This window comes from Salminus brasiliensis, chromosome 21 (genome assembly GCF_030463535.1).
Source record: "Salminus brasiliensis chromosome 21, fSalBra1.hap2, whole genome shotgun sequence".
Taxonomy (NCBI): Eukaryota; Metazoa; Chordata; class Actinopteri; order Characiformes; family Bryconidae; genus Salminus; species Salminus brasiliensis.
Genome location: NC_132898.1, coordinates 29,215,241 through 29,236,563, shown reverse-complemented (window position 1 = coordinate 29,236,563; position 21,323 = coordinate 29,215,241). Strand labels below are relative to the sequence as shown.

The 21,323-nt window shown below is 45.2% G+C and overlaps 1 protein-coding gene across 3 annotated transcripts in view; it reads right to left on the bottom strand.

Annotated features, from left to right (window-relative positions):
• Positions 1-21,323, bottom strand: part of ptprga (protein tyrosine phosphatase receptor type Ga) — a 366,588-nt gene that overhangs the window by 92,682 nt on the left and 252,583 nt on the right. For all 3 annotated transcript variants that reach the window (XM_072666504.1, XM_072666506.1, XM_072666505.1), the window contains one exon: positions 4,968-5,063. In XM_072666504.1, coding sequence (XP_072522605.1) covers positions 4,968-5,063 — 96 coding nt within the window. The remainder of the gene's footprint in view (positions 1-4,967; positions 5,064-21,323) is intronic.

Genomic DNA, 21,323 nt, shown 5'->3' with positions numbered 1-21,323 from the left:
AGCTCCCCCTGCTGGGGGGCTTTATACCCCTCCTATAGCCCCGCCTGGCAATTAGGCAGCATTGTGCCAATGGGTTCATCTGCTCCAGAGAGTCCAGAGGGTCTGGGCAAGCTGTGTGTGTAGCCCTGTTGTGTACAGTATATAATACAGACCCCAGGTCATCAAATCTGGACCTTGAAACTGGAAGTTAAGGGAACAGCTAATGTACACCTACCAAGGAGCACAAAGTCCAGGAACAGAATCTAAAAGGATAAAAGGATAAAGGTGCACGTATTCGTCACTGTACAGTGTGGACTGTACAGCGAAATGTGTCCTCCGCATTTAACCCATCTGGTAGTGAACACACACTCACACACACACACGTGTTAGGGGCAGTGAGTACACACACACACCCAGAGCGGTGGGCAGCCAACTCCAGCGCCCGGGGAGCAGAGAGGGTAAAGGGCCTTGCTCAAGGGCCCAACAGTGGCAGCTTGCCGAGCCCGGGAATCGAACCCACAACCCTGTTATCGATATCCCGGCGCTCTAACCGCTGAGCCACCACTGCCCCTCAAGGTCCAGATTTGAAGACCTCTGATATAAAATATAGTACAAACAAACGGCCTTATTGAAGATACTGGCTTTGAAAAAGAGCTAATATGAAAGAGGAAAAGAAGGAGAGTGAGAGGATGGAGAAGGAGAATTTGGCCTTTTTGCTAGCCACGTATCCAAGTTCTCGCCAATACACAACCTTAATTTCCACTGAGTAGGTCAGGACACCCCTTATTCAGCAAACAAACAAGCTCATCTCTCCGATGCCAAAGCTCATCTCACTCATATCAGAACTCCTTTTGCTGAAGTCAGAGGCCAGCTGCTGCCCCCACACACACGTGGATCTATTCTTACAGGCTAACATACGGTAAAGGACTAGTTTCATCAAGGGTTTCTTAAGCGATGACTTCCAAGACCTCTGCTTCATCTCATGGGTACAAATATCACGAACAGCCAGGAAAAAGAAGTGTCTCCACTTCCTCAAGAGAGAACCGACACCCTTTCAAGGAAGTGACGCTTCATCGAAAACAATGACTTCACATCAGCGCCAATCACCCAAAATACAGTTAATTACACCCAACACAATCAATCCGCTACTGCGTTCGTCCTCGGCCAGGCAGAGTAGAGACGGAGGGGGTGATCGAATGCGTTTCTGCTTGAGTGAAAGTCAATCCATGAGACAGGAACACAAACCTGAACCGAGGGAATGTGAATATTTCCGCAATCTGGACAATTTAATAAAATATTAGGTCTTCTGCTGCAAACCTAACAAATCCAACCTGCCAATCTGCAATGCTTGTAACGTGTCTTTCAAAGTTTGATTGATGGAATTAGGGAGGTCCAGCTTTCTTTGAAAGTGACGGAAGACCTGCAGTCACACCAACTACACAGCAGAAGGGTCTGTTGTTAACCTGCTTAATGTTATTGGCCACATAAAAAGCCAGGTGTAAACACCCCTAAAATGCACTGTGATTGGATTATGAACAACATTCGGAGGTGGTCCGATCTCGTCCGCACTTAATACAAGAGAAGGGACTTTGTCAGGAAGGTGGAAATACATCTGTAGAAGATTAATTAGTGTCTAGTAACTATTATGAATGTGGATCTTGGGGACGCATTTTAGGTCAGAAAGTGTATCCAGATACTAACCAGATACAAAATGCATCATACTGCCAGGTGTAAACAGGCTCTAACTGTGGTACATATAATAAGTGGATATGCAAATGTATGCAAATGTGTGGTTTTCTGACTTTAAGGAAACATACAATTTAATACAGGCACTTTTCGCGGTTAGATTGCTGTGTAAATGTTCAGAAACCTTAACAACATTACATATCAAACTTTAAAAAACAATGTAATTAATTAATTAAGTCTAACCAGCGTCTCGTTAACCCCCTAGACCTTGGACATAAGCCCACACTCCTCCCACAGGTTTACAACTACATTACTGTCATATTTAACAGAAGCTTCATTTGCCCTAAAAGAGAGCCCTGTGGGACTCCACAAGATGTGCTAAACCAAACGGCTCTTAAATAATTCACAAAAGCTTCTGCATTAAGATGAATAACTGAATAATAAACCTGGGCCTCAAGAGTTTACGGTCAGAGTCAAATGTGAGTCATATGAGAATCACAGGACTGGTAAATAAACGGATAAAAGAACAGGAGCCAATGTTAGGAGTCGGTTTCCAGTATATCTGGACAGATGACGAGAGGCAGAGACTGTACACTAAGCCGGCTAATGCAATGCCGAGGTGAGTGGGCAATCTGTGCTGAATAATCAGAGATATTAGATAATGGATGACAAATGAGAAGGGAACACTCATAGAGGCAGATGGATCATGACAAGTACAACGCGAGCCACTCAGCCATGCAAGGCATAGAGGAGAAACAGGAGCAGTGAAAGAAAGACATAGACCACGACTAAACTGACCAGAGGGAGACAGAGACAGAGACAGAGACACTGGCTAACTTTGAGAACATCATGAAGTGAGGGTATTGTGCTGGAATGCATGCAGTCTTCTCGAGTATCGATTGCTCCTCTGTTGTGTTTTTAAAGCCGAGACGTTAAAAGGCAAACAAATCCACTGGCAACTCTTCTCACAGTCTGAGCAAATCGACTAGTGAAAGAAAAGCAAAGAAGAGAAAGCTGTTGAGAGAGTGATTGCATGTAAATGTGTTTATGTGGAAACGTCTCGGGAGCTGTTGCGAGAGTCACACGGACAGAGATGACCCCTCCATCAGCAGGTGCTATCACTGTTCCACATGCTTCTATAGCACTTTGCCATAATGCTTGAAAACCCACAACAAAGAAATCTCTTCATTGATCCAGCAAGATTTCTTTCAACTACACACACTCACACACACTTAGCACTCAGGCTCTTGTAGGGTGAGTAATGCTCTAAATCCTATGTTTTTCCAACCACCGCAAATCTCAGAATGCTGTACTGTACCAAACAAGACACAGGAACCAGTTTCAGCAGGCCAGCTCTCCAGAACGATACTGGAGCATATATGCAAATTGGGGCTTTGGGCTGTCTTAGTACCTCATAAACCTTATCAAATCCCCTGTGGTGGAGGTGAAGAGCAGGGAAGATAGGAGGAGATGGAGTGGTGGTAGGTGCGAGATTTATAAGAGGGTTTATATAGGGCGGAGGAAGAGGAGTTAAGGCGTGGCCCATAAATCCCAAAAAAAATAAATGCCATGATATAACTCATATATATTCAAATACTCATATATATACACACTCATATATATTCAAAAATGTTGTCAATATAAAAAAAACAACAGCATGATTTGTCTACGTCCCTAAGTTTGACTTACCACCCCGTCACACTGACCTTCTTTTATGTTTTGTTTATAAATAACGTGCTGTTGTTTTAAATGACATCATCACAAAGAGAAAGTGATATCATTTGAGCCTTTGAAGCTGCCAGGAATTCCGACATTCTTTCTCATTGTTCATTTGTTGCTTTTTCATGTCAGACAGGGTCTATTACGCTCAACCCAACCACCCAGTCACGTGACATAGAGAAGAACATGCTTTTTGTATTACATTTTTTACACTATTAATGTGAACAAAGATCAATCAAATTGCTTGGCATGTGTGCTAGGTCAGGAACTTGATCACATGAACTGTGGCAGTTTAAGGGGGAAATTTACCACCCCGTCACAATATACTCTGAATTTGGTTCCCATGTCTGAATGAAAAGGATAGTATTAATAAGGATTTTATGCTTGAGGTGGGAAAATATGAGAAAACATATACTTAAACAAAACAATAATTAGCACTTACTGAATTATTAGTAGATACTGAATTATTCTTAGATGCTGAAAAATTAGGACATTTTTTTATTTTCACAAAACAATTAAATACAAATGTATTAAAATACACTATCAATGTAAAGGATGATATTTCAAATTGATTGGCATGTGTGAAAGGTCAGGAACTGGATCACATGGAGAACTGTGACCGTTTTAAAGTAAAAATATGTTTTTTTGAGGATGAGCATGTATTATATATTAAGTATTTTTTTGAAGCGTTGGCTCTTGATGACCAGAAAGCATAGTATTAATAAGGATTTTATGCCTGAGGTGGGACAATATGTGAAAACATACTTACTGAATAATTAGCACTTACTGAATAATTCATAGATGCTGAAAAATTAGGAAAACGTTTTTTTTTTTTAACAATATTATAAAATAAAAATGTATTAAAATACATTATTAATGTAAAAGATAATATTGTAAATTGATTGGCATGTGTGGTAGGTGAGGAACTGGATCACATGAAGAACTGTGGCCGTTTTAAAGTGAAAATATAAAGGGATATATTGAGGTCGTATTGTGACACACTTCACATCTTTTGGGCCTGTCTGTACCATAGTCTCTCTCTCTCTCTCTCTCTCTCTCTCTCTCTCTCTCTCTCTCTCTCTCTCGAGTTCACTGTTCAACCTCTCTCTCTCTTTTCTGAGGTGCCACTAAATTCTATCCCTTTAGGTTAGCACAGTCAGGATGCACTGACAGTGTCAAAGGTTGAGTGCAAACACACACACACACACACACACACACACACACAAACACACACACACTCACACTATCAGGAGGTTTTTGAAGTGTGATGGCTTATTATTGCTCTCTGTAGTAGAGTACCTCTAAGTGTGTCTCCTTTGTGATTATAGTGACAAGGACAAAGACACAAAGAGGCAGTGTGTGTGTGTGTGTGTGTGTGTGTGTGCGAAAAGGAGTGAGTTTATTTGTGCTTGTGGAGAGGTTAATGACACAGTGACACCTAATGAAGTTTTGATCCTGCCTGTGCACAATGACAAAACCTATCTATCACCTCGCCCACACACACACACACACACACACACACACACACACACACAACAAAGGCTGAATCAAAATCAAAGCTTGTATGTGAAAGGAGCTCTTACCTGAAAGAAGACTGCCATGGCAGCGATTACTCGCTTCTCCCTGATGGCTGCGTTAAGGCTGTCAAAATCATCTGAGTTATACATGTAGATCTGCATCTGTGAGAGAGCGAGAGAGAGAGAGAGAGAGAGCGAGAGAGAGAGAGAGAGAGAGAGAGAGAGAGAGAGAGAGTGAGTAAATCACATTAGTTCTATGCATGTTGTTCTAAATCACTTTATCATATTTACCCAAACCCTACCACAGGTTAACCCTTCCAGCAATAAAGGCCCGAACCCGATCACATTCTTCAAACACAATAACTTGTGTACTGATTAGTACTTATTAGTACTTGTATAATTACTCAGTACTAAATTATTTAGATTTACTGAATTGATTGGTACTAGGTACCGACTATTTAGTACTTTTGTAATAATTAGTAGGTACTGGGTAAGTAGTAGGTACTAAATTATTAAATACTCAATAACTAGAACTTATTAAACCATTAGTAGATACAGATGATCTACTCTGTACTGAGTAATTAGTAGGTACAGCGTAAGTAGTAGGTACTAAATTAGTAGATACTCAATAACTAGTACTTACTGAGTCATTAGTAGATACAGATGCTCTACTTTGCACTGAGTAATTAGTATGTACTGAGTAATTAGAAGGTACTGGGTAATTAGTAGATACTAAATTAATAGAGACTCAGTAACTAGTACTTACTGAATCATTAGTAGATACAGATGCTCTACTTTGTACTGAGTAATTAGTATGTACTGAGTAATTAGAAGGTACTGGATAATTAGTAGATACTAAATTAATAGAGACTCAGTAACTAGTACTTACTGAATCATTAGTAGATACAGATGCTCTACTTTGTACTGAGTAATTAGTATGTACTGAGTAATTAGAAGGTACTGGATAATTAGTAGATACTAAATTAATAGAGACTCAGTAACTATTACTTACTGAATCATTAGTAGATACAGATGATCTACTCTGTACTGAGTAATTAGTAGGTACTGAGTAATTAGTAGGTACAGTAGGTACTAAATTAGTAGAGACTCAAGAACTAGTACTTACTGAATCATTAGTAGATACAGATTTTCTATTTTGTACTGAGTAATTAATAGGTACAGCGTAAGTAGTAGGTACTGAATTAGTAGATTCTAAATTACTAGTAGATATTAAATCAATAGAATATATGAATTATCTACTTTGTAGATACTATATTAGTCTGTACTGAATATTTAGTAGATACTGAATCATTCGTAGACACTGATGAATTACTACCTATTAAATTATCAGTAGATACTGAGTAATACATTAGAACTAAATTAGAAGGTGCTGAATAATGAATACTTATTGAATAATTAGTAGTTGGTGGTAATTAGAAATTATTGTATAATTAGTGGACACTGTATAATCAATAGTTACTGGATAATTAGTGTTATCCAGTATCCACCCCTGCTGTGGCTTCCTTAGTGTGACATATCGAGTACCACTTATGTTATATTACCCATCACCACTAGGGTGCGTGGGTAAACACATGACCCAAACATCCTTCTGGAGATCGATACAGTACAGAAATATCACAGTGCTCATCACAGTGCCCCCTGCTGGTCACAAAAAACACTTAAAATTCCAGACCACAAGAAACCTGCCTAGCCCCAACACAAGACCACCCTCACCCCTATTAGATCCAGGTGAGGGACATGAGTGGCCAGTGTCTTTAGCTAAAGCTCCTGGTCCAACAAGGTCTGGAGGTGTCATGGTTTCCAGTGGCTTATTGCTCAGTTCGTCCCTTTAAGGCCTATTATTCCGTTCTGGCAGTGTAAGGTTTGCAGTTTTGGGACCGAAGTGAAGAGCCTGCCAACAGCTCCTTAGTGTTTAAGGAGCTCAATTCCTTCTCTGCTGCAGTCCAAGTTCCACTCTATTAACCTTATGTGTCTAATGGTGCGACCAAGTTAAAGATATTGGTCTGGCTGTGTTAAGAGTTTGCGCCCAAGGCTTGGGTGTCCGTCCTGATGGGATATCTGGCAGTCGATCAGAGCTGATAAAATCCTTGAGAAACTCCGGACTCCCTGCTCCATCCAAATTGGCAGCAGCAGCACGTTAATGTCTCCTGTCAATGGAGCGCTCGGAAAGGGGAAGGGGAAAAAAACACACAGAAAAATCAACAAGCTGGCAGATAGGGATCAGCATTGTGGCCTTAGAAAGCCGGGATTTCACAAAGACGACAGCGAGACAGCGGCTCAGACAGGCACTCTCCGAGAGAGAGAGAAAGAGAGAGAGAGAGAAAGAGAGAGAGAGAGAGAGTGGAGGGAAAAGGCAGCCTGTCAGCTAAGAGCACAGGAGTGGAAGGGAAGAGAATGCTGTAAGGCTCTGGAGGCACTTCGGAAGTCGTCGCTCCAGCAGAAGGCAACAGGCTGAGGTTGATTTTGATGTGAGGGGATTTTTTTACGAATCGAGCTTTTCCTTGTAAGGTCGTCCTGGTCACTCGCTATGACATCACTGGTCCCTTCTTCATTTTCGTCTCCCGTCACGGAGCGTCCTACGGTGCGACCAATCAGAACGGCTCCATCAGTCAGTTGTCATGGCGATGTTGCGTGTGGAGCCACTACTGGCATGCTCATTCACTCACTCACTCACTCATCTCACACATCTCGAGCGCACACACACACTCCCACACACACACACACACACACACACACACACACACACACACAGGGCTCTATCTGCGGATTAAGAACGTTCCCTGTTCCCCATTTGCAGGCCTGAGATCCAATAAACAAGCAAGATAGAGCACTTTCACCTCACATAATGTGTTTAGGGAAGGAATAATGCTCAACACAGCTCACATAATCATAACCAATGGACCTCCATCTTAATCAGATCAGAGAGAGCGAGAGAGTGCGCGAGAGAGAGAAAGTGAGAGAGAGAGCGAGAGAGAGTGTGTGTGCATGATCTGATATGTATATACAGGTATGTAAGTGTGTGTACAGTAAGTACGCACCCATAGATGATTTTATTAATATTAGTATTAGTTAGGTGAGAGAGAGAGGGCGTGGAGGGTGGGCAGAGAGAGGGTGAGAGAGAGAGGGCGTGGAGGGTGGGCAGAGAGAGAGAGAGAGAGAGAGAGAGAGAGAGAGAGGGCGTGGAGGGTGGGCGGAGAGAGAGAGAGGGCGTGGAGGGTGGGCGGAGAGAGAGAGAGAGGGCGTGGAGGGTGGGCGGAGAGAGAGAGAGGGCGTGGAGGGTGGGCAGAGAGAGAGAGAGAGAGAGAGAGAGAGAGAGAGAGAGAGAGAGAGAGAGAGAGAGAGAGAGAGGGCGTGGAGGGTGGGCAGAGAGAGAGAGGGCATGGAGGGTGGGCAGAGAGAGAGAGAGAGAGGGCGTGGAGGGTGGGCAGAGAGAGAGAGAGAGAGGGCGTGGAGGGTGGGCAGAGAGAGAGAGAGAGAGGGCGTGGAGGGTGGGCAGAGAGAGAGAGAGAGGGCGTGGAGGGTGGGCAGAGAGAGAGAGAGAGAGAGAGAGAGGGCGTGGAGGTTGGGCAGAGAGAGAGAGAGAGAGAGAGAGAGAGGGCGTGGAGGTTGGGCAGAGAGAGAGAGAGAGGGCGTGGAGGGTGGGCAGAGAGAGAGAGAGAGGGCGTGGAGGGTGCGCAGAGAGAGAGAGAGAGAGAGAGAGAGAGGGCGTGGAGGGTGGGCAGAGAGAGAGAGGGCATGGAGGGTGGGCAGAGAGAGAGAGAGAGAGGGCGTGGAGGGTGGGCAGAGAGAGAGAGAGAGAGGGCGTGGAGGGTGGGCAGAGAGAGAGAGAGAGAGGGCGTGGAGGGTGGGCAGAGAGAGAGAGAGAGGGCATGGAGGGTGGGCAGAGAGAGAGAGAGAGAGAGGGCGTGGAGGGTGGGCAGAGAGAGAGAGAGAGGGCGTGGAGGGTGGGCAGTGAGAGAGAGAGAGAGAGGGCATGGAGGGTGGGCAGTGAGAGAGAGAGAGGGCGTGGAGGGTGGGCAGTGAGAGAGAGAGAGGGCGTGGAGGGTGGGCAGAGAGAGAGAGAGAGAGGGCGTGGAGGGTGGGCAGAGAGAGAGAGAGAGAGAGAGAGAGAGGGCGTGGAGGGTGGGCATGGATACGGGGATGAGGCAAGAGAGAAAGTGTGTGTCTGTGTGTCTGTGTGTGTGTGTGTGTGTGTGTGTGTGTGTGTGTGTGTGTGAGAGAAAGACGCAGTGGCTCTGCTGGAGGAAAAGTCTTGCCAGGCCTGTTTCCCTTTTCACATCAACATTGTCAATATTGTGCCGACTGCAGTTTTCACACTCATGTAATCCGTACACAAAGCCCGGCCCACCGCTGCCTTTGATCTATTTCAGTCCCTAGCACTAGCACTGCCTGTTAACAAACACACACACACACACACATCTATATATATATATATAAACACACAGCTGTACACAGCTGAGAGCATGTGCAGGAATGCAGCACGCGACAAACTCACACTGAACACTTTCACTGATGGTGTCGGGGGCTGAGGGACAATGATTAATGGCAGTAATACTTGAGCTGAGTACATGGACACACACACACACACACTCTCACACACACACACACACACTCTCACACACACAGTTTCATAAAGCGAACTGACAGCATGTCTGGGTGCTCCGTATCTTAACCTTTCAGTATGGATGGATTAGAAGTCTGTTTGCATTCAGGCAAGAAGAGAAGTGACAGGCAGTGACGTGCTGTCCAAAAGGGGGGATGGGAAGAGAGAGAGAGAGAGAGAGAGCGCAAGAGAGAGAGAGAGAGAGAGTGTGCGCGATAGAAGCCGAATACAAAAACAACCATTGTTGTCCAGACATTACTCACAGCCGTGAAAAAGAGACAGCAAGCGCTGTGAGATGAAAGAAGGAGGATATAGAAAGAAACAGCCCCCATTTCCCTTCCCTTCATTTCCTTTCCTGCTCAGCATTCCTCGTTAAACTTACAGGGCACTTATCGTACATCTCCCCCACCCCATACCCCCCACCCCCGGAGCGGAGGCCCACTTATGGCATTTCAGCGGGCGTATGCACCAAAACAGCCGTACATCAGTTTTACCACCCTCCCCCATCCGCTCTTCTTCATCCCTCAGAATCAAACAAGGCCTTTCTGTTACTGTGCCTTTAAGAAGATAGGTGTCCAAATGTTTGCGGACACCCCTTGTAATGAATGCATTCAGCTACATTAAGCTGCACCCATTGCTAACACAGATGTGCAAATGTACATACACACACACACACACACACAAACACACAGCTATTCATTGACCTGTTGGCACCATGCCCATGCCTAAAGGCTAGAGGGGTATAAAGCCCCCCAAGCATTGAGCTGTGTTCTCTAGAATGATGGAGACGATGATGGTGATTAGGTGGGGCGGCAATCATCATCCAACATCCTGTGTGTGTGTGATCTCCCGATGACTGGGCCAATGCTTAGGACCTAGCTTTCTTACACTATATGGACAAAAGTTTTGGGACACCTGCTCATTCACTGTATCCTCAGACACTGACGTATCTGTCTCTACCGTCCAGGGAAGAAGGCTCTCTACTAATATTTTGGAGGTGAATTGTGGTGAGGATTTGATTGCATTTAGTGGACAAGACTTTTAGTAAGATCAGGATGTTGGAGAGATGATCACCACCCCACCTCATCATCCCCAACTCCCCAGCTCATCTCAAAAGCACTGGCTGGAGCTCCACCACCATCCATCATCCCAGAGAACACATACCCCTCTATCCCACGCTTGGCATTAGGCATGGTGCCAATAGGCTCATGCTTCATCTGCTCCTATGCTATTGGCAGTACGTTCCTGACAGGGTGTTTTAGCAATAGTGCAACTAAAAGTAGCTGAGTGAATTTCTTAGAAGGGGTGTCCACAAACATTTGGACAGACTGTGTGAATGACTGCAGTTTGATCTGCACTGAAGTTGTTACAGCCTTTAATGGCTGTTAGTATTAAGCATTGCTTTCATTGCTCAGGCAACAGTTATTAATTCGAATTTATGGCAATAAAGCCAGTCCAGTCTGAGAGGGAGAGCGAGAGAGGGAGCGCGAGAGGAGGGACACATACACAAACTCACACAGACACAAGCAAATAAACACACACAACACAAAGCTGCGCGAGTGTTGACACTGTAGTGTGAACACACACACCAACAAAAGGGCTGTTCTGCCTTACAGGCCATAAAGCCTGGGCAAATATGCAGAGGGCTTTAAGAAAGGCAAGCAGTTTTCTTTAAGCTCACTTTGTGTGTGTGTGTGTGTGTGTGTGTGTGTGTGTGTGTGTGTGTGTGTGTGTGTGTGTGTGTTCGCTCTCATTTACCGTAAAGGTCACTCCTCTCAGGTTTTCAGAGCTGTGTGTGTTTTCTGTCCTGACTTTCATTAACATACAGATCACACACTGGCGGCTTTGGTTAGACATATCACTTATACACGCTTCTTGTTATCCGGCTGTGCAAACACACACACACACACACACCTACAACATACACTACACCCACACACCCCTACAACCTACACTACACCCACACACACCTACAACTAGGTTTCTCAGTGAACTGCATATATGTACACTCACTACATGGACAAAAGTATTGGGACACCTGCTTATTTATCCTGCTCCGGTAGAAGGTTCCCTACTAGTTTGTTGGAAAAGCATTGCTGTGAGGATTTGATTGCACGATGAGTGACAAGAACGTTATGAGGTCAGGTGTTGGGTGATTACCACCCCACCTCATCCCCAATGCAGCCTAAAAGCCTTGCAACCAACACGCTCAGAGGAAAGTGCTGTAAAGAGTCAGCCTGGACTGAACTGGTCAGCATCGGACTGAAGTGATGGACCACCCAGTTGCTCCCTCTGGGCACCAGCTGTCGATGGCTAGCGGCACGACCAGGACTCAGTGATCCTCTGGTCATAGTGACTGCGCCTTATTCCTCAGGGCCCTAATAAGGAGGTAGTCAACCACCTAATGTATCCAGCCAGCGGTCAACAGCTGATGATCATTGATGAAGGACTAGTGAATTGGACACAATTGTGCTTTATCAGATGGTTAGATGGACTGTGCCTTTAAGAAGATATGTGTCCAAATGTTTGCGGACACCCCTTCTAATGAATGCGATCAGCTACATTAAGCTGCACCCATTGCTAATACATATGTGCAAATGTACACACACACACACACACACACACACACACACACACACACACACACACAGATTTTCATTGACCTGTTGGCACCATGCCCATGCCTAAAGGCTAGAGGGATATAATTAATAAAGTGGCCAGTGGAACTCCGGAAACACGGAGGTAATTACGTCAGGACAACACGGCCGTTCATACAGCTGTGGAGAGAAGGCGAGCGCGAGAGGTGCAGTGAAAAAGCAGCAGTGTGGGAGGAGCGCCATCATTTATTCACAAACCACTGAAGTACTGGAAGAGTTGTGTGTGTAGAACACAGCTTTCATAGCTGGAGGGAAACTTCTCCGAATGATAGAACAGCGTCTGATTTCCCCCCTTAAATAAAACTGTAATGAGGGGCTTCTCACTTCGGAATTCGGACAAATGCAGCAAGACTACACAAGACAGAGTACACACACTCCCCGCCAACTTCAATAGAAGCTCCTGTCTCGTAGCCCCACCCTTCGTACCCTGCAGGATGGAGGCATCTCGAGACTGCAGGCTGTCTGATGAAGCACAACTGTGTCCAATTCACTTTATTAACGGTCATCAGCTGCTGACCAAAGAGCCACTTCTGACTGGATCGGTTACAAGGCATGCGTTTCAAATAAAGTGGCCAGTCACTGTATGTACAAGGCCTATGTTTCTAATAAAGTGTCCAGTGACTATGTACAAGGCATGTGTTTCTAATAAAGTGGCCAGTCACTGTATGTACAAGGCATGTGTTTCTAATAAAGTGGCCAGTGACTATGTACAAGGCCTATGTTTCTAATAAAGTGGCCAGTGACTATGTACAAAGCATATGTTTCTAATAAAGTGGCCAGTGACTATGTACAAGGCCTATGTTTCTAATGTGTGATTATATACAAGACCTATGTTTCTAATAAAGTGGCAAGTGACTATGTACAAGGCCTATGTTTCTAATAAAGTGGCCAGTGACTATGTACAAAGCATATGTTTCTAATAAAGTGGCCAGTGACTGTAAGTAAAAAGCATATGTTTCTAATAAAGTGGCCAGTGACTATGTACAAGGCATGTGTTTCTAATAAAGTGGCCAGTGACTATATACAAGGCCTGTGTTTCTAATAGAGGGGCCAGTGACTATGTACAAGGCATGTGTTTCTAATAAAGTGGCCAGTGACTGTAAGTAAAAAGCATATGTTTCTAATAAAGTGGCCAGTGACTATATACAAGGCCTGTGTTTCTAATAGAGGGGCCAGTGACTATGTACAAAGCATATGTTTCTAATAAAGTGGCCTGTGATTACGTACAAGGACTGTGTTTCCTATAAAGTGACCAGTGACTATGTACAAGGCATGTGTTTCCAATAAAGTGGCCAGACACTGTATGTACAAGGCATGTGTTTCTAATAAAGTGGCCAGTGATTTCTAAACACATGTGATTTCCACACTGTGGCCTAAGGTGACCTCTCTTCCTCTCTACAGTACTTATATGCAGTATTCAGTAAAGCACCGCTGATAGAGGAGCAGCCCCTCCAGAGAGACCCCTGAGAATGGACATGTTGTTTTTGTAGAAGTACCAGTCTTTTGACCTGTGGGCAAGGTCCACCTACAGAACCAGCAGAGCCTGAGGACATCACACGCAATGATCTGGAGCCTCTCGCTGACGCAAGAACAAGCTTCTATTCACAGAAACGGGGAAGAAAAACAGGCCTCGTTGCCTCGGGCAACATTAGCGTCCACCTGCTCTTTTATTTTGGGAGGAAAAAAAACAGTAGAGCTGACCAAAGAAGGGGACAGGACCAACCACAGTGAACGAACTGCTGCCGCGTCCCTAAGGGTCACTCATTTCCTGATTTCCACCCAGATAAGCAGCTTCAGAGGAAAGACCTCTGCACAGTTACTGCACATGAGGAGCCAAACCGAGTCCCTGACACTCCGCTTACTTCAGGAGCCGATTGTGAACATAAAGCCTGGGAAACCTCTTTAAACCCAGACCCCCCGCTGCCCGGTGCCCTCCTGCGGTAGCCACAACTAGCGCCCTCTCAGCTCCAAGCCCTGCGATTTCTCGCCAGACGTTGCCAAGGTTAACGGCTAAGAATAGCCTGGTCCTTCCTCAGGCCGGTATCTTCTCAAAGGCCAGCGTCCGTCAGAGGTGCGCCTCCAGACAAAAGCCTTCAACAGCTCCACACAACATGAAAGCATGCAGAGGAAGTGCCCTCGACCCTCTAATTAGAGCAGAATCAGCTGCTTCCCGCGCCGGGTCACAGGGGGCAGCGGACAGCGGGGGTCGCAAACACATAAAAAAATATGTAGAAAATAATAAAATAATATCAAATATAATATAATTATTACATTAGCAATGACATCAGCACACGTGCATTAGGGTGCCTGAGAAGCCCTGTTTGAAAAGCTGCCCCCCAGACCGGAGCCTCGCTGTGTTAACGCTGATCTCCAGTCAGTCTGTACGAGACATTCTTCAGCGCCCTATTACTCCACCCCCACCTCCTCAACGCTCCATAACTCCACCATCTCCTCAACACCCCATAACTCCACCATCTCCTCAACACCCCATAACTCCACCATCTCCTCAACACCCATACTTGATCCTCATCTCCTTAACGCCCCATTACTCCACCCCTTCTCCTCGACACCCTAGCACTCCACCCCATCTCCTCAACACCCTAGCACTCCTCAATACCACTCTACTCCACCCCATCTCTTCAGCGTCCCCATTACTCCACCCCATCTCCTCTATGCCCCATTACTCCACCCCATCTTCTCAATGCCTCATTACTCAACGACTATCTTCTCTGTGCCCCATTACTCCACCATCTCCTCGATCCTCATTTCCTTAACGCCCAATTACTTCTCCCCATCTCTTCATCGCCCTCTACCCAACCCTCATCACCTCAACATCCCATAACTCCACCATCTCTTCATCACCCCTACTCAATCTCCTTAACGCCCCATTACTCCACCCGATCACTCTAGTACTTCCTCCCATCTCCTCTATGCCCCATTACTCCACCCCATCTCCTCTATGTCCTACTACTCCACCCCATCTCCTCTATGCCCTATTACTCCACCCCATCTCCTCAACGCCTCATTAATCAACGACCATCTTCTCTATGCCTCATTACTCCACCCCATCTCCTCTATGTCCCATTACTCCACCCCATCTTCTCTATGCTCCATTACTCCACCCCATCTCCTTAACGCCTCATTACTCCACCCTATCTCCTCTATGCTCCATTACTCCACCCAATCTTCTCTATGCTCCATTACTCCACCTCATCTCCTCTATGCCCAATTACTCCACCCCATCTCCTCAACGCCTCATTACTCCACCCCATCTCCTCTATGCCCCATTACTCCACCCCATCTCCTCAACGCCTCATTACTCCACCCCATCTCCTCTATGCCCCATTACTCCACCCCATCTCCTCAACGCCTCATTACTCCACCCTATCTCCTCTATGCTCCATTACTCCACCCCATCTCCACCAAAAATGCTTCTGAGGGTTCCTTGAGTGATCCCTTTGTTTTTTTACAAAGAACCATGTTTCTGCTTCACTTGATGTGAGGGTTCCTCACACTCACACCTCTCCCTTACAAACATGGTTCTTCACTGAATTAAAGTGGTTCTTCATTGCTCAAAGAACCTTTTGAAGCATCTTTATTTTTAGGAGTGTGTGGTGAGCATGATTAGATGATAATCCAGGAGAGCTTTGTGCTCATGTGTTCCTGCTCATATGCATTTTAGGTGCTTTCCAGTACATCCTCACTGTCAATATTTGCTACTTTATTTAACCTCGATTTTGAATTGAACCCCCTACTCGTAGCAGGAAAGACAAATAAAAAGAGGCGGCTGGCTACCTTTCGGAAATAAATATTCATAAACAGCTGGAAACCATGCCAACAGCGAAGCCGACTTGCCCCCAGGCGGCCATAACTTAAAAAAAAAAAAAATCAAGAGATGAAGTATTTATGAAACCTGCGATCCCTCGTTTATCTCTGGTCGCTTTTTTAAAATGCAAATAGCAGCACGGGGACCACCACTCCGTCTCCTCTGCCACCTCTGCGGCCGAGTCAACATGATCTGTGATTTTTCAGCCGAGAGGAGGAGGGAGGGGGGGAGAGAGAAAAAGGTAATTATTGCCTGGTCTGCATAAAACATGTTGTGGTTGAGCGAGCTGGGCCCAGCCTATTTGTCTCACAGGCCGAGCTCCGCTCAAATCGGCCTTCGACTCGGCCTCGTGTGTCAATTACACAGGCGGCAGGGCCGTTTCAATCACATTTCTGGGCAAGAGGGGGGGGAGGGGGGTTCGTTATGGCCCGTATGCTAATAAGCCGGTAATGGTGACCAATGGTCTTCATCTGTAATAAGCAGGTCGACCAATCAAGCGCTCCAACTAATGTGGTAGAGGTTGAGGCGTCAAGGTCAGGGGAGGGGGCAGGCCCTGACTCTAAAGAGCTTTTTCATTCAAACACACTAACACACACACACACACTCAGAACATACATCATCTCATACAGCTGTCTCTTGCAAGATCAATAATTGAAGCTCTGACATAAAGAATGAAAGGAAAAATAGGTGCGACAGTAATGCACATATGTAATTAATCATACAGGCCGCTTGCTGACATGTTAATGGATCATCATTATAAATAGTCCAAGTGCCCTCGCAGTGGCGCGCACACACACACACACACACACACACACACACACACACACACACACACAGACAAACACACGCACGTATATGTATATATATAGGTATACAAGCAAATACACACCCAGCATGTTCCACTGATCCATTCCTCATAGTGTTTAATTTGAGTGACAGGACACATATATTGATTTCTGCACTTTATCCCTTTAAAACAACAGCAGTCACCAGAGAGGGAGAGAGACACCGAGACAGAGAGAGAGAGAGCGAGAGAGAGAGAGAGAGAGAGAGAATCAATGGCCACAGGCTCAAGGGAACACTGCCTAAAGATTTCCCATCAGTCACAAACACACACACACACACACACTTCCCCACTTTGTGCAGTCGTAGACGCCTGTATGAACACACAAGCTGTTCTCATTCAAAAGTAAAGGCGTATAAACGGTTCTCAGTAATTACACGCTTATCTAGAACCTTTGATTCTAGACTCTAGAACTGCCGACTGTTCACAAGTTAAGTCTCTGGGTGTGAGACCTAGTTGAGTCTCTGGGGTGAATCGGAGTTGATTTGCGAGTCTTTGGGGTGAGTCTGAGTCAGATCTTGAGTCTCTGTGCGTGAGGGGAGTCCAAGTTGAAGTTTAAGTCTCTACATGTGAGTCCAAGTTGAGTCTCGGGTCTGCAGGAGTCTGTGTTGAGTCTCTGGGGTGTGAGGCTGAGTCAAGTCTGGAGTCTCTGGGGTGCAAGCCCTAGTCTGTAGTTTCTTAAGTCAGACTATCAAGAGCATCAAGTCTGATCATGAGATCAACACGAGTCTGAAGTCTCTGGGGGTGAATTAGAGTTGATTTGTGAGTCTGCGGGGTGAGTCCGAGTCAGATCTTAAATCTCTGCGCATTAGGGGAGTATCAACTCTGAGTCCAACTAGAATCTGAAGTCTCTGGGGGTGAATCAGAGTTGAGTCTTGAGTCTCAAGGCTGGAGTCTCTAAGGTCTCTAGTTTCTGGAGTCAGACACTGAGTCTCAAGTCTCTGCGGGTCTGTGAGTCCGAACTGGGTCTTGAGCCTTGAGTCTCAAGTCTGTAGTCTCTGGGGTGTGAGACTAAGTCAAGTCTGGAGTGTAAAGCTGAGTCAAGTTTCTGGAGTCTCTGGGGTGCAAGCCCTAGTCTGTAGTTTCTGGAGTCAGACTCGAGTCTGAATTCTTTGCGGGTGAGTCCAAATTGAGTCTTGAGCCTTGAGTCTCAAGTCTGTAGTCTCTAGGATGGGAGACTAAATCAAGGCTGGAGCTTCTGAAGTGTAAGTCCTAGTCTCTAAAGTCAGACTCTGAGTATCAAGTCTCTGCTCATGAGTCCAACTCGAGTCTGAAGTCTCTGGGGGTGAGTCAGAGTTGAGTCTTGAGCCTTAAGCTTTGAGTCTCAAGTCTCTGGGTAATAAATCAGAGGCTCAAGCCATATATGGAGAAATTCAGTGAGTCTCAAGTCTCTTAATGGCAAATCCAGGTCGTTGAGTCATGAGTCTCTGCAGTAAGAGTCTGAGTCTCAAGTTTCTGGAGTGTGGCTAGTCGGCTAGTATAGGTTATAACGTTAAGGTTAGGCTCCCCAATGAAACCTTTTTATTGTCCACTCTGCTCAGGAGTTCAGCCATCCAATCACAGCAGAGAGAAAATAGCAGCTCTTTTAACAAATTGCTCTCCGAAGCTCAGCTTCACGTTTAAGGAAATGTGAGAAACTGGTGAAGCAGGCCCTGCAGACGTGTTATTTTAGGCTGTGCATTACAGTCAGTTTACCACATTTAAAGCAGCTCGCTGTGCTGCTAGTCGGTCAGGCAGAGCTAAAGTGGTTTGGGAGGGCTGGGTAAAGGGCTGTGGTAAGAAGCCGAATTGCTTGCCGCCAGGGATTTCTCGTCGTCAGCGTCCTCTAGTAAAGCGTCCAGCTCTAATCAAACAGGAAACAGCAAAAAATCTTCCCTTCAAAACGATCAACCTTGTCCTTTATTTCACAGTCAACAGCACGTCCCTGTAGGACGCTCTAGTTTAAAGCTTAACAGATAAAAAAAAACACGTTGACAGCCCAGCACTGTCCCCAGCACTGAACAGCATGAGGTGGGCCTCCGCCCTGGCTTCAAACAAACCTCTTGCATTTGAACTGCTGTTAAAATTATGCAGCAGCAGCAGCTCCGCCGTCCGACACGCGGGGCAATGCCTGCGGACCGAGACATTTCCAGGTTTCGGTTTGACTCGGCCGTGGAAATGGAGCTGCTGTCTCTTCCCTGAATCCCTTTTACATAATTTATTAACAGAAACGTCTGCCGGCCCCTCCCTGAAATATCCACTGGAGGCTGCTTTACCGTCATTTTTCAGTGCTGATTTGTTCCCCTTTTGTTTGTCATTTATGTCGTCCACAGTCAGCGGTACAATAACACCACCCCTCTGAGCGCCTACTATCGGAGTAAATAGGGCAAGAGTGGGCGGGGCTTATGCTATTTACAAACCTCTATGTAGGTGTTTAAAGATGTAAAAGAACTCAGAACGCAGGAAGGGGGCAAACACCTTTTCACAACATCAGATACACTATAAGGACAAAAGTATTGGGACACCTGCTCATATACCGTTTCTTCTGAAATCAAGAGTATTACATAAGAGCTTATCCTGCTTTTGTTGGAGGAACTGTCTCTACTGTCCAGAGAGGAAGGCTTTCTACTAGATTTTGAAGGAGCATAGCTGTGAGAATTTGATTGTATTCAGCGACTTCAGCGATTATCACACCATATCATCCCAGAAGTACTGGATGGAGCAGAAAACCATCATTCCAGAGAACACAGCTCTTCCACTGCTCCACAGCTCAATGCTGGGGGTCTTTATACCCCGCTACTGGCCCACGCCTGGCATTAGAGGATGATGTTAATCTGCTCCAAAAAGTCCATATTATTGTTAATAATAATAATAATAATAATAATAATAATAATACTTGTCTATATAGACTAGAGCTATGGGTGTCTGCATTTGCACAGGGCCTCCTTTTTTCATTACTAGTCTAGTACTAGGCTTAATCCCTGTTTGGAAAACCTACACATAGTATGTGTGTGTGTGTGTGTGTGTGTGTATATATATATATATATATATATATATATATATATATATATATAGTGGATAGGGCCTTGTTTTTAGTTTGAACTGTACATATACACACATCTATATGTATATATATATATATATATATGTGTGTGTGTGTGTGTGTGTGTGTATATATATATATATATATATATATATATATATATATATATATATATATAGTGGATAGGGCCTTGTTTTTAGTTTGTACTGTACATATACACACATCTATATGTATATATATATATATATATATATATATATATGTGTGTGTGTGTGTGTGCGTGTGTGTGTGTATGTAGGGCCTCCTTTTATATATATATACATAGACTGAACAGACATATAGATAGATACAGGCAAAGGCAAAATGGTTAAACGGTTGAAAAGCAGAGCACAGCAGGAGGCAGACGAGCATATTTGAAGATGTTTCGTAGAGTTTATTGCCAACTTTAAGACAGCAAAGGGCATGAGGCAGGCGCACGGCTTCTGACACCCGTAATATAAATGGTAATAGCACTGAGCTTTCTCTGAATCTAAAGCAGCTACGCTCCAAGTTTTACTTCAGAGGAGACTTGAGCTGAAATAGGGGGGGAAAAAAGACCACTGCCTCTTTATTCTGCACCGGTCACCCCAGACAGGCTCTCTGAAGGGTGCAGGGTGCCCACAACACTTTACCAAATTGAATTTATCCCTTATTGACATCTCTCCAGGTCCCATAGTGAGCAAGCACGCACACACACTCATGGGAACACGCACACACATACACACAATCCCTGACATTCACAAGGGCAGGGGGGGAGAAACTTCATTGCCTTATTGCCTCTTCCACAGCATCGCTCCCATGTGTGCAATGAGGATGAGCTGACCCACTAGTGTGTGTGTGTGTGTATATGTGTGTATATTGTGTGTGTGTAACAAAACAGCAGATGACTAATTATGGCAAGTGTCATGCACAGATACACACACACACACACACACACACACACACACACATAGGGTGCTGGAGTGAGTCGTTGTGTCGGAAATGTGATGTGAATCCAGGAAGGTGACAGAAGGAAAACAAATAGATCATTGGCGGAGCAGGAATCTCCTGATTCAGCTACCGGATCAAAATACTCACGAGCATCAGAGGACGTCTGTCAAAGGGCAAGAAGACGGAGATACCACAGGGAATGTGTGGATAGGTGGGAACACCATATCATAGACCATACAGGGGGTGAGTCCAGCTGTGACCACTGCTTATTTTACATTCAATTTCAGCTGCTCTATAAAAAGTTTCCCATTAGATACGACACCTACTCACATCCTACGGTGTGTGACAGTCGTTTCTGGGGGGAGATTTTAGAGCTTAAAGACTGGAAGCCCCCTTTCTGAAGGTGGAAGGAGCTTATGCTATATACAAACCTCTATGTATGCATTTAAAGAACGCAGAACTCAGGAAGGAGGCAAACAC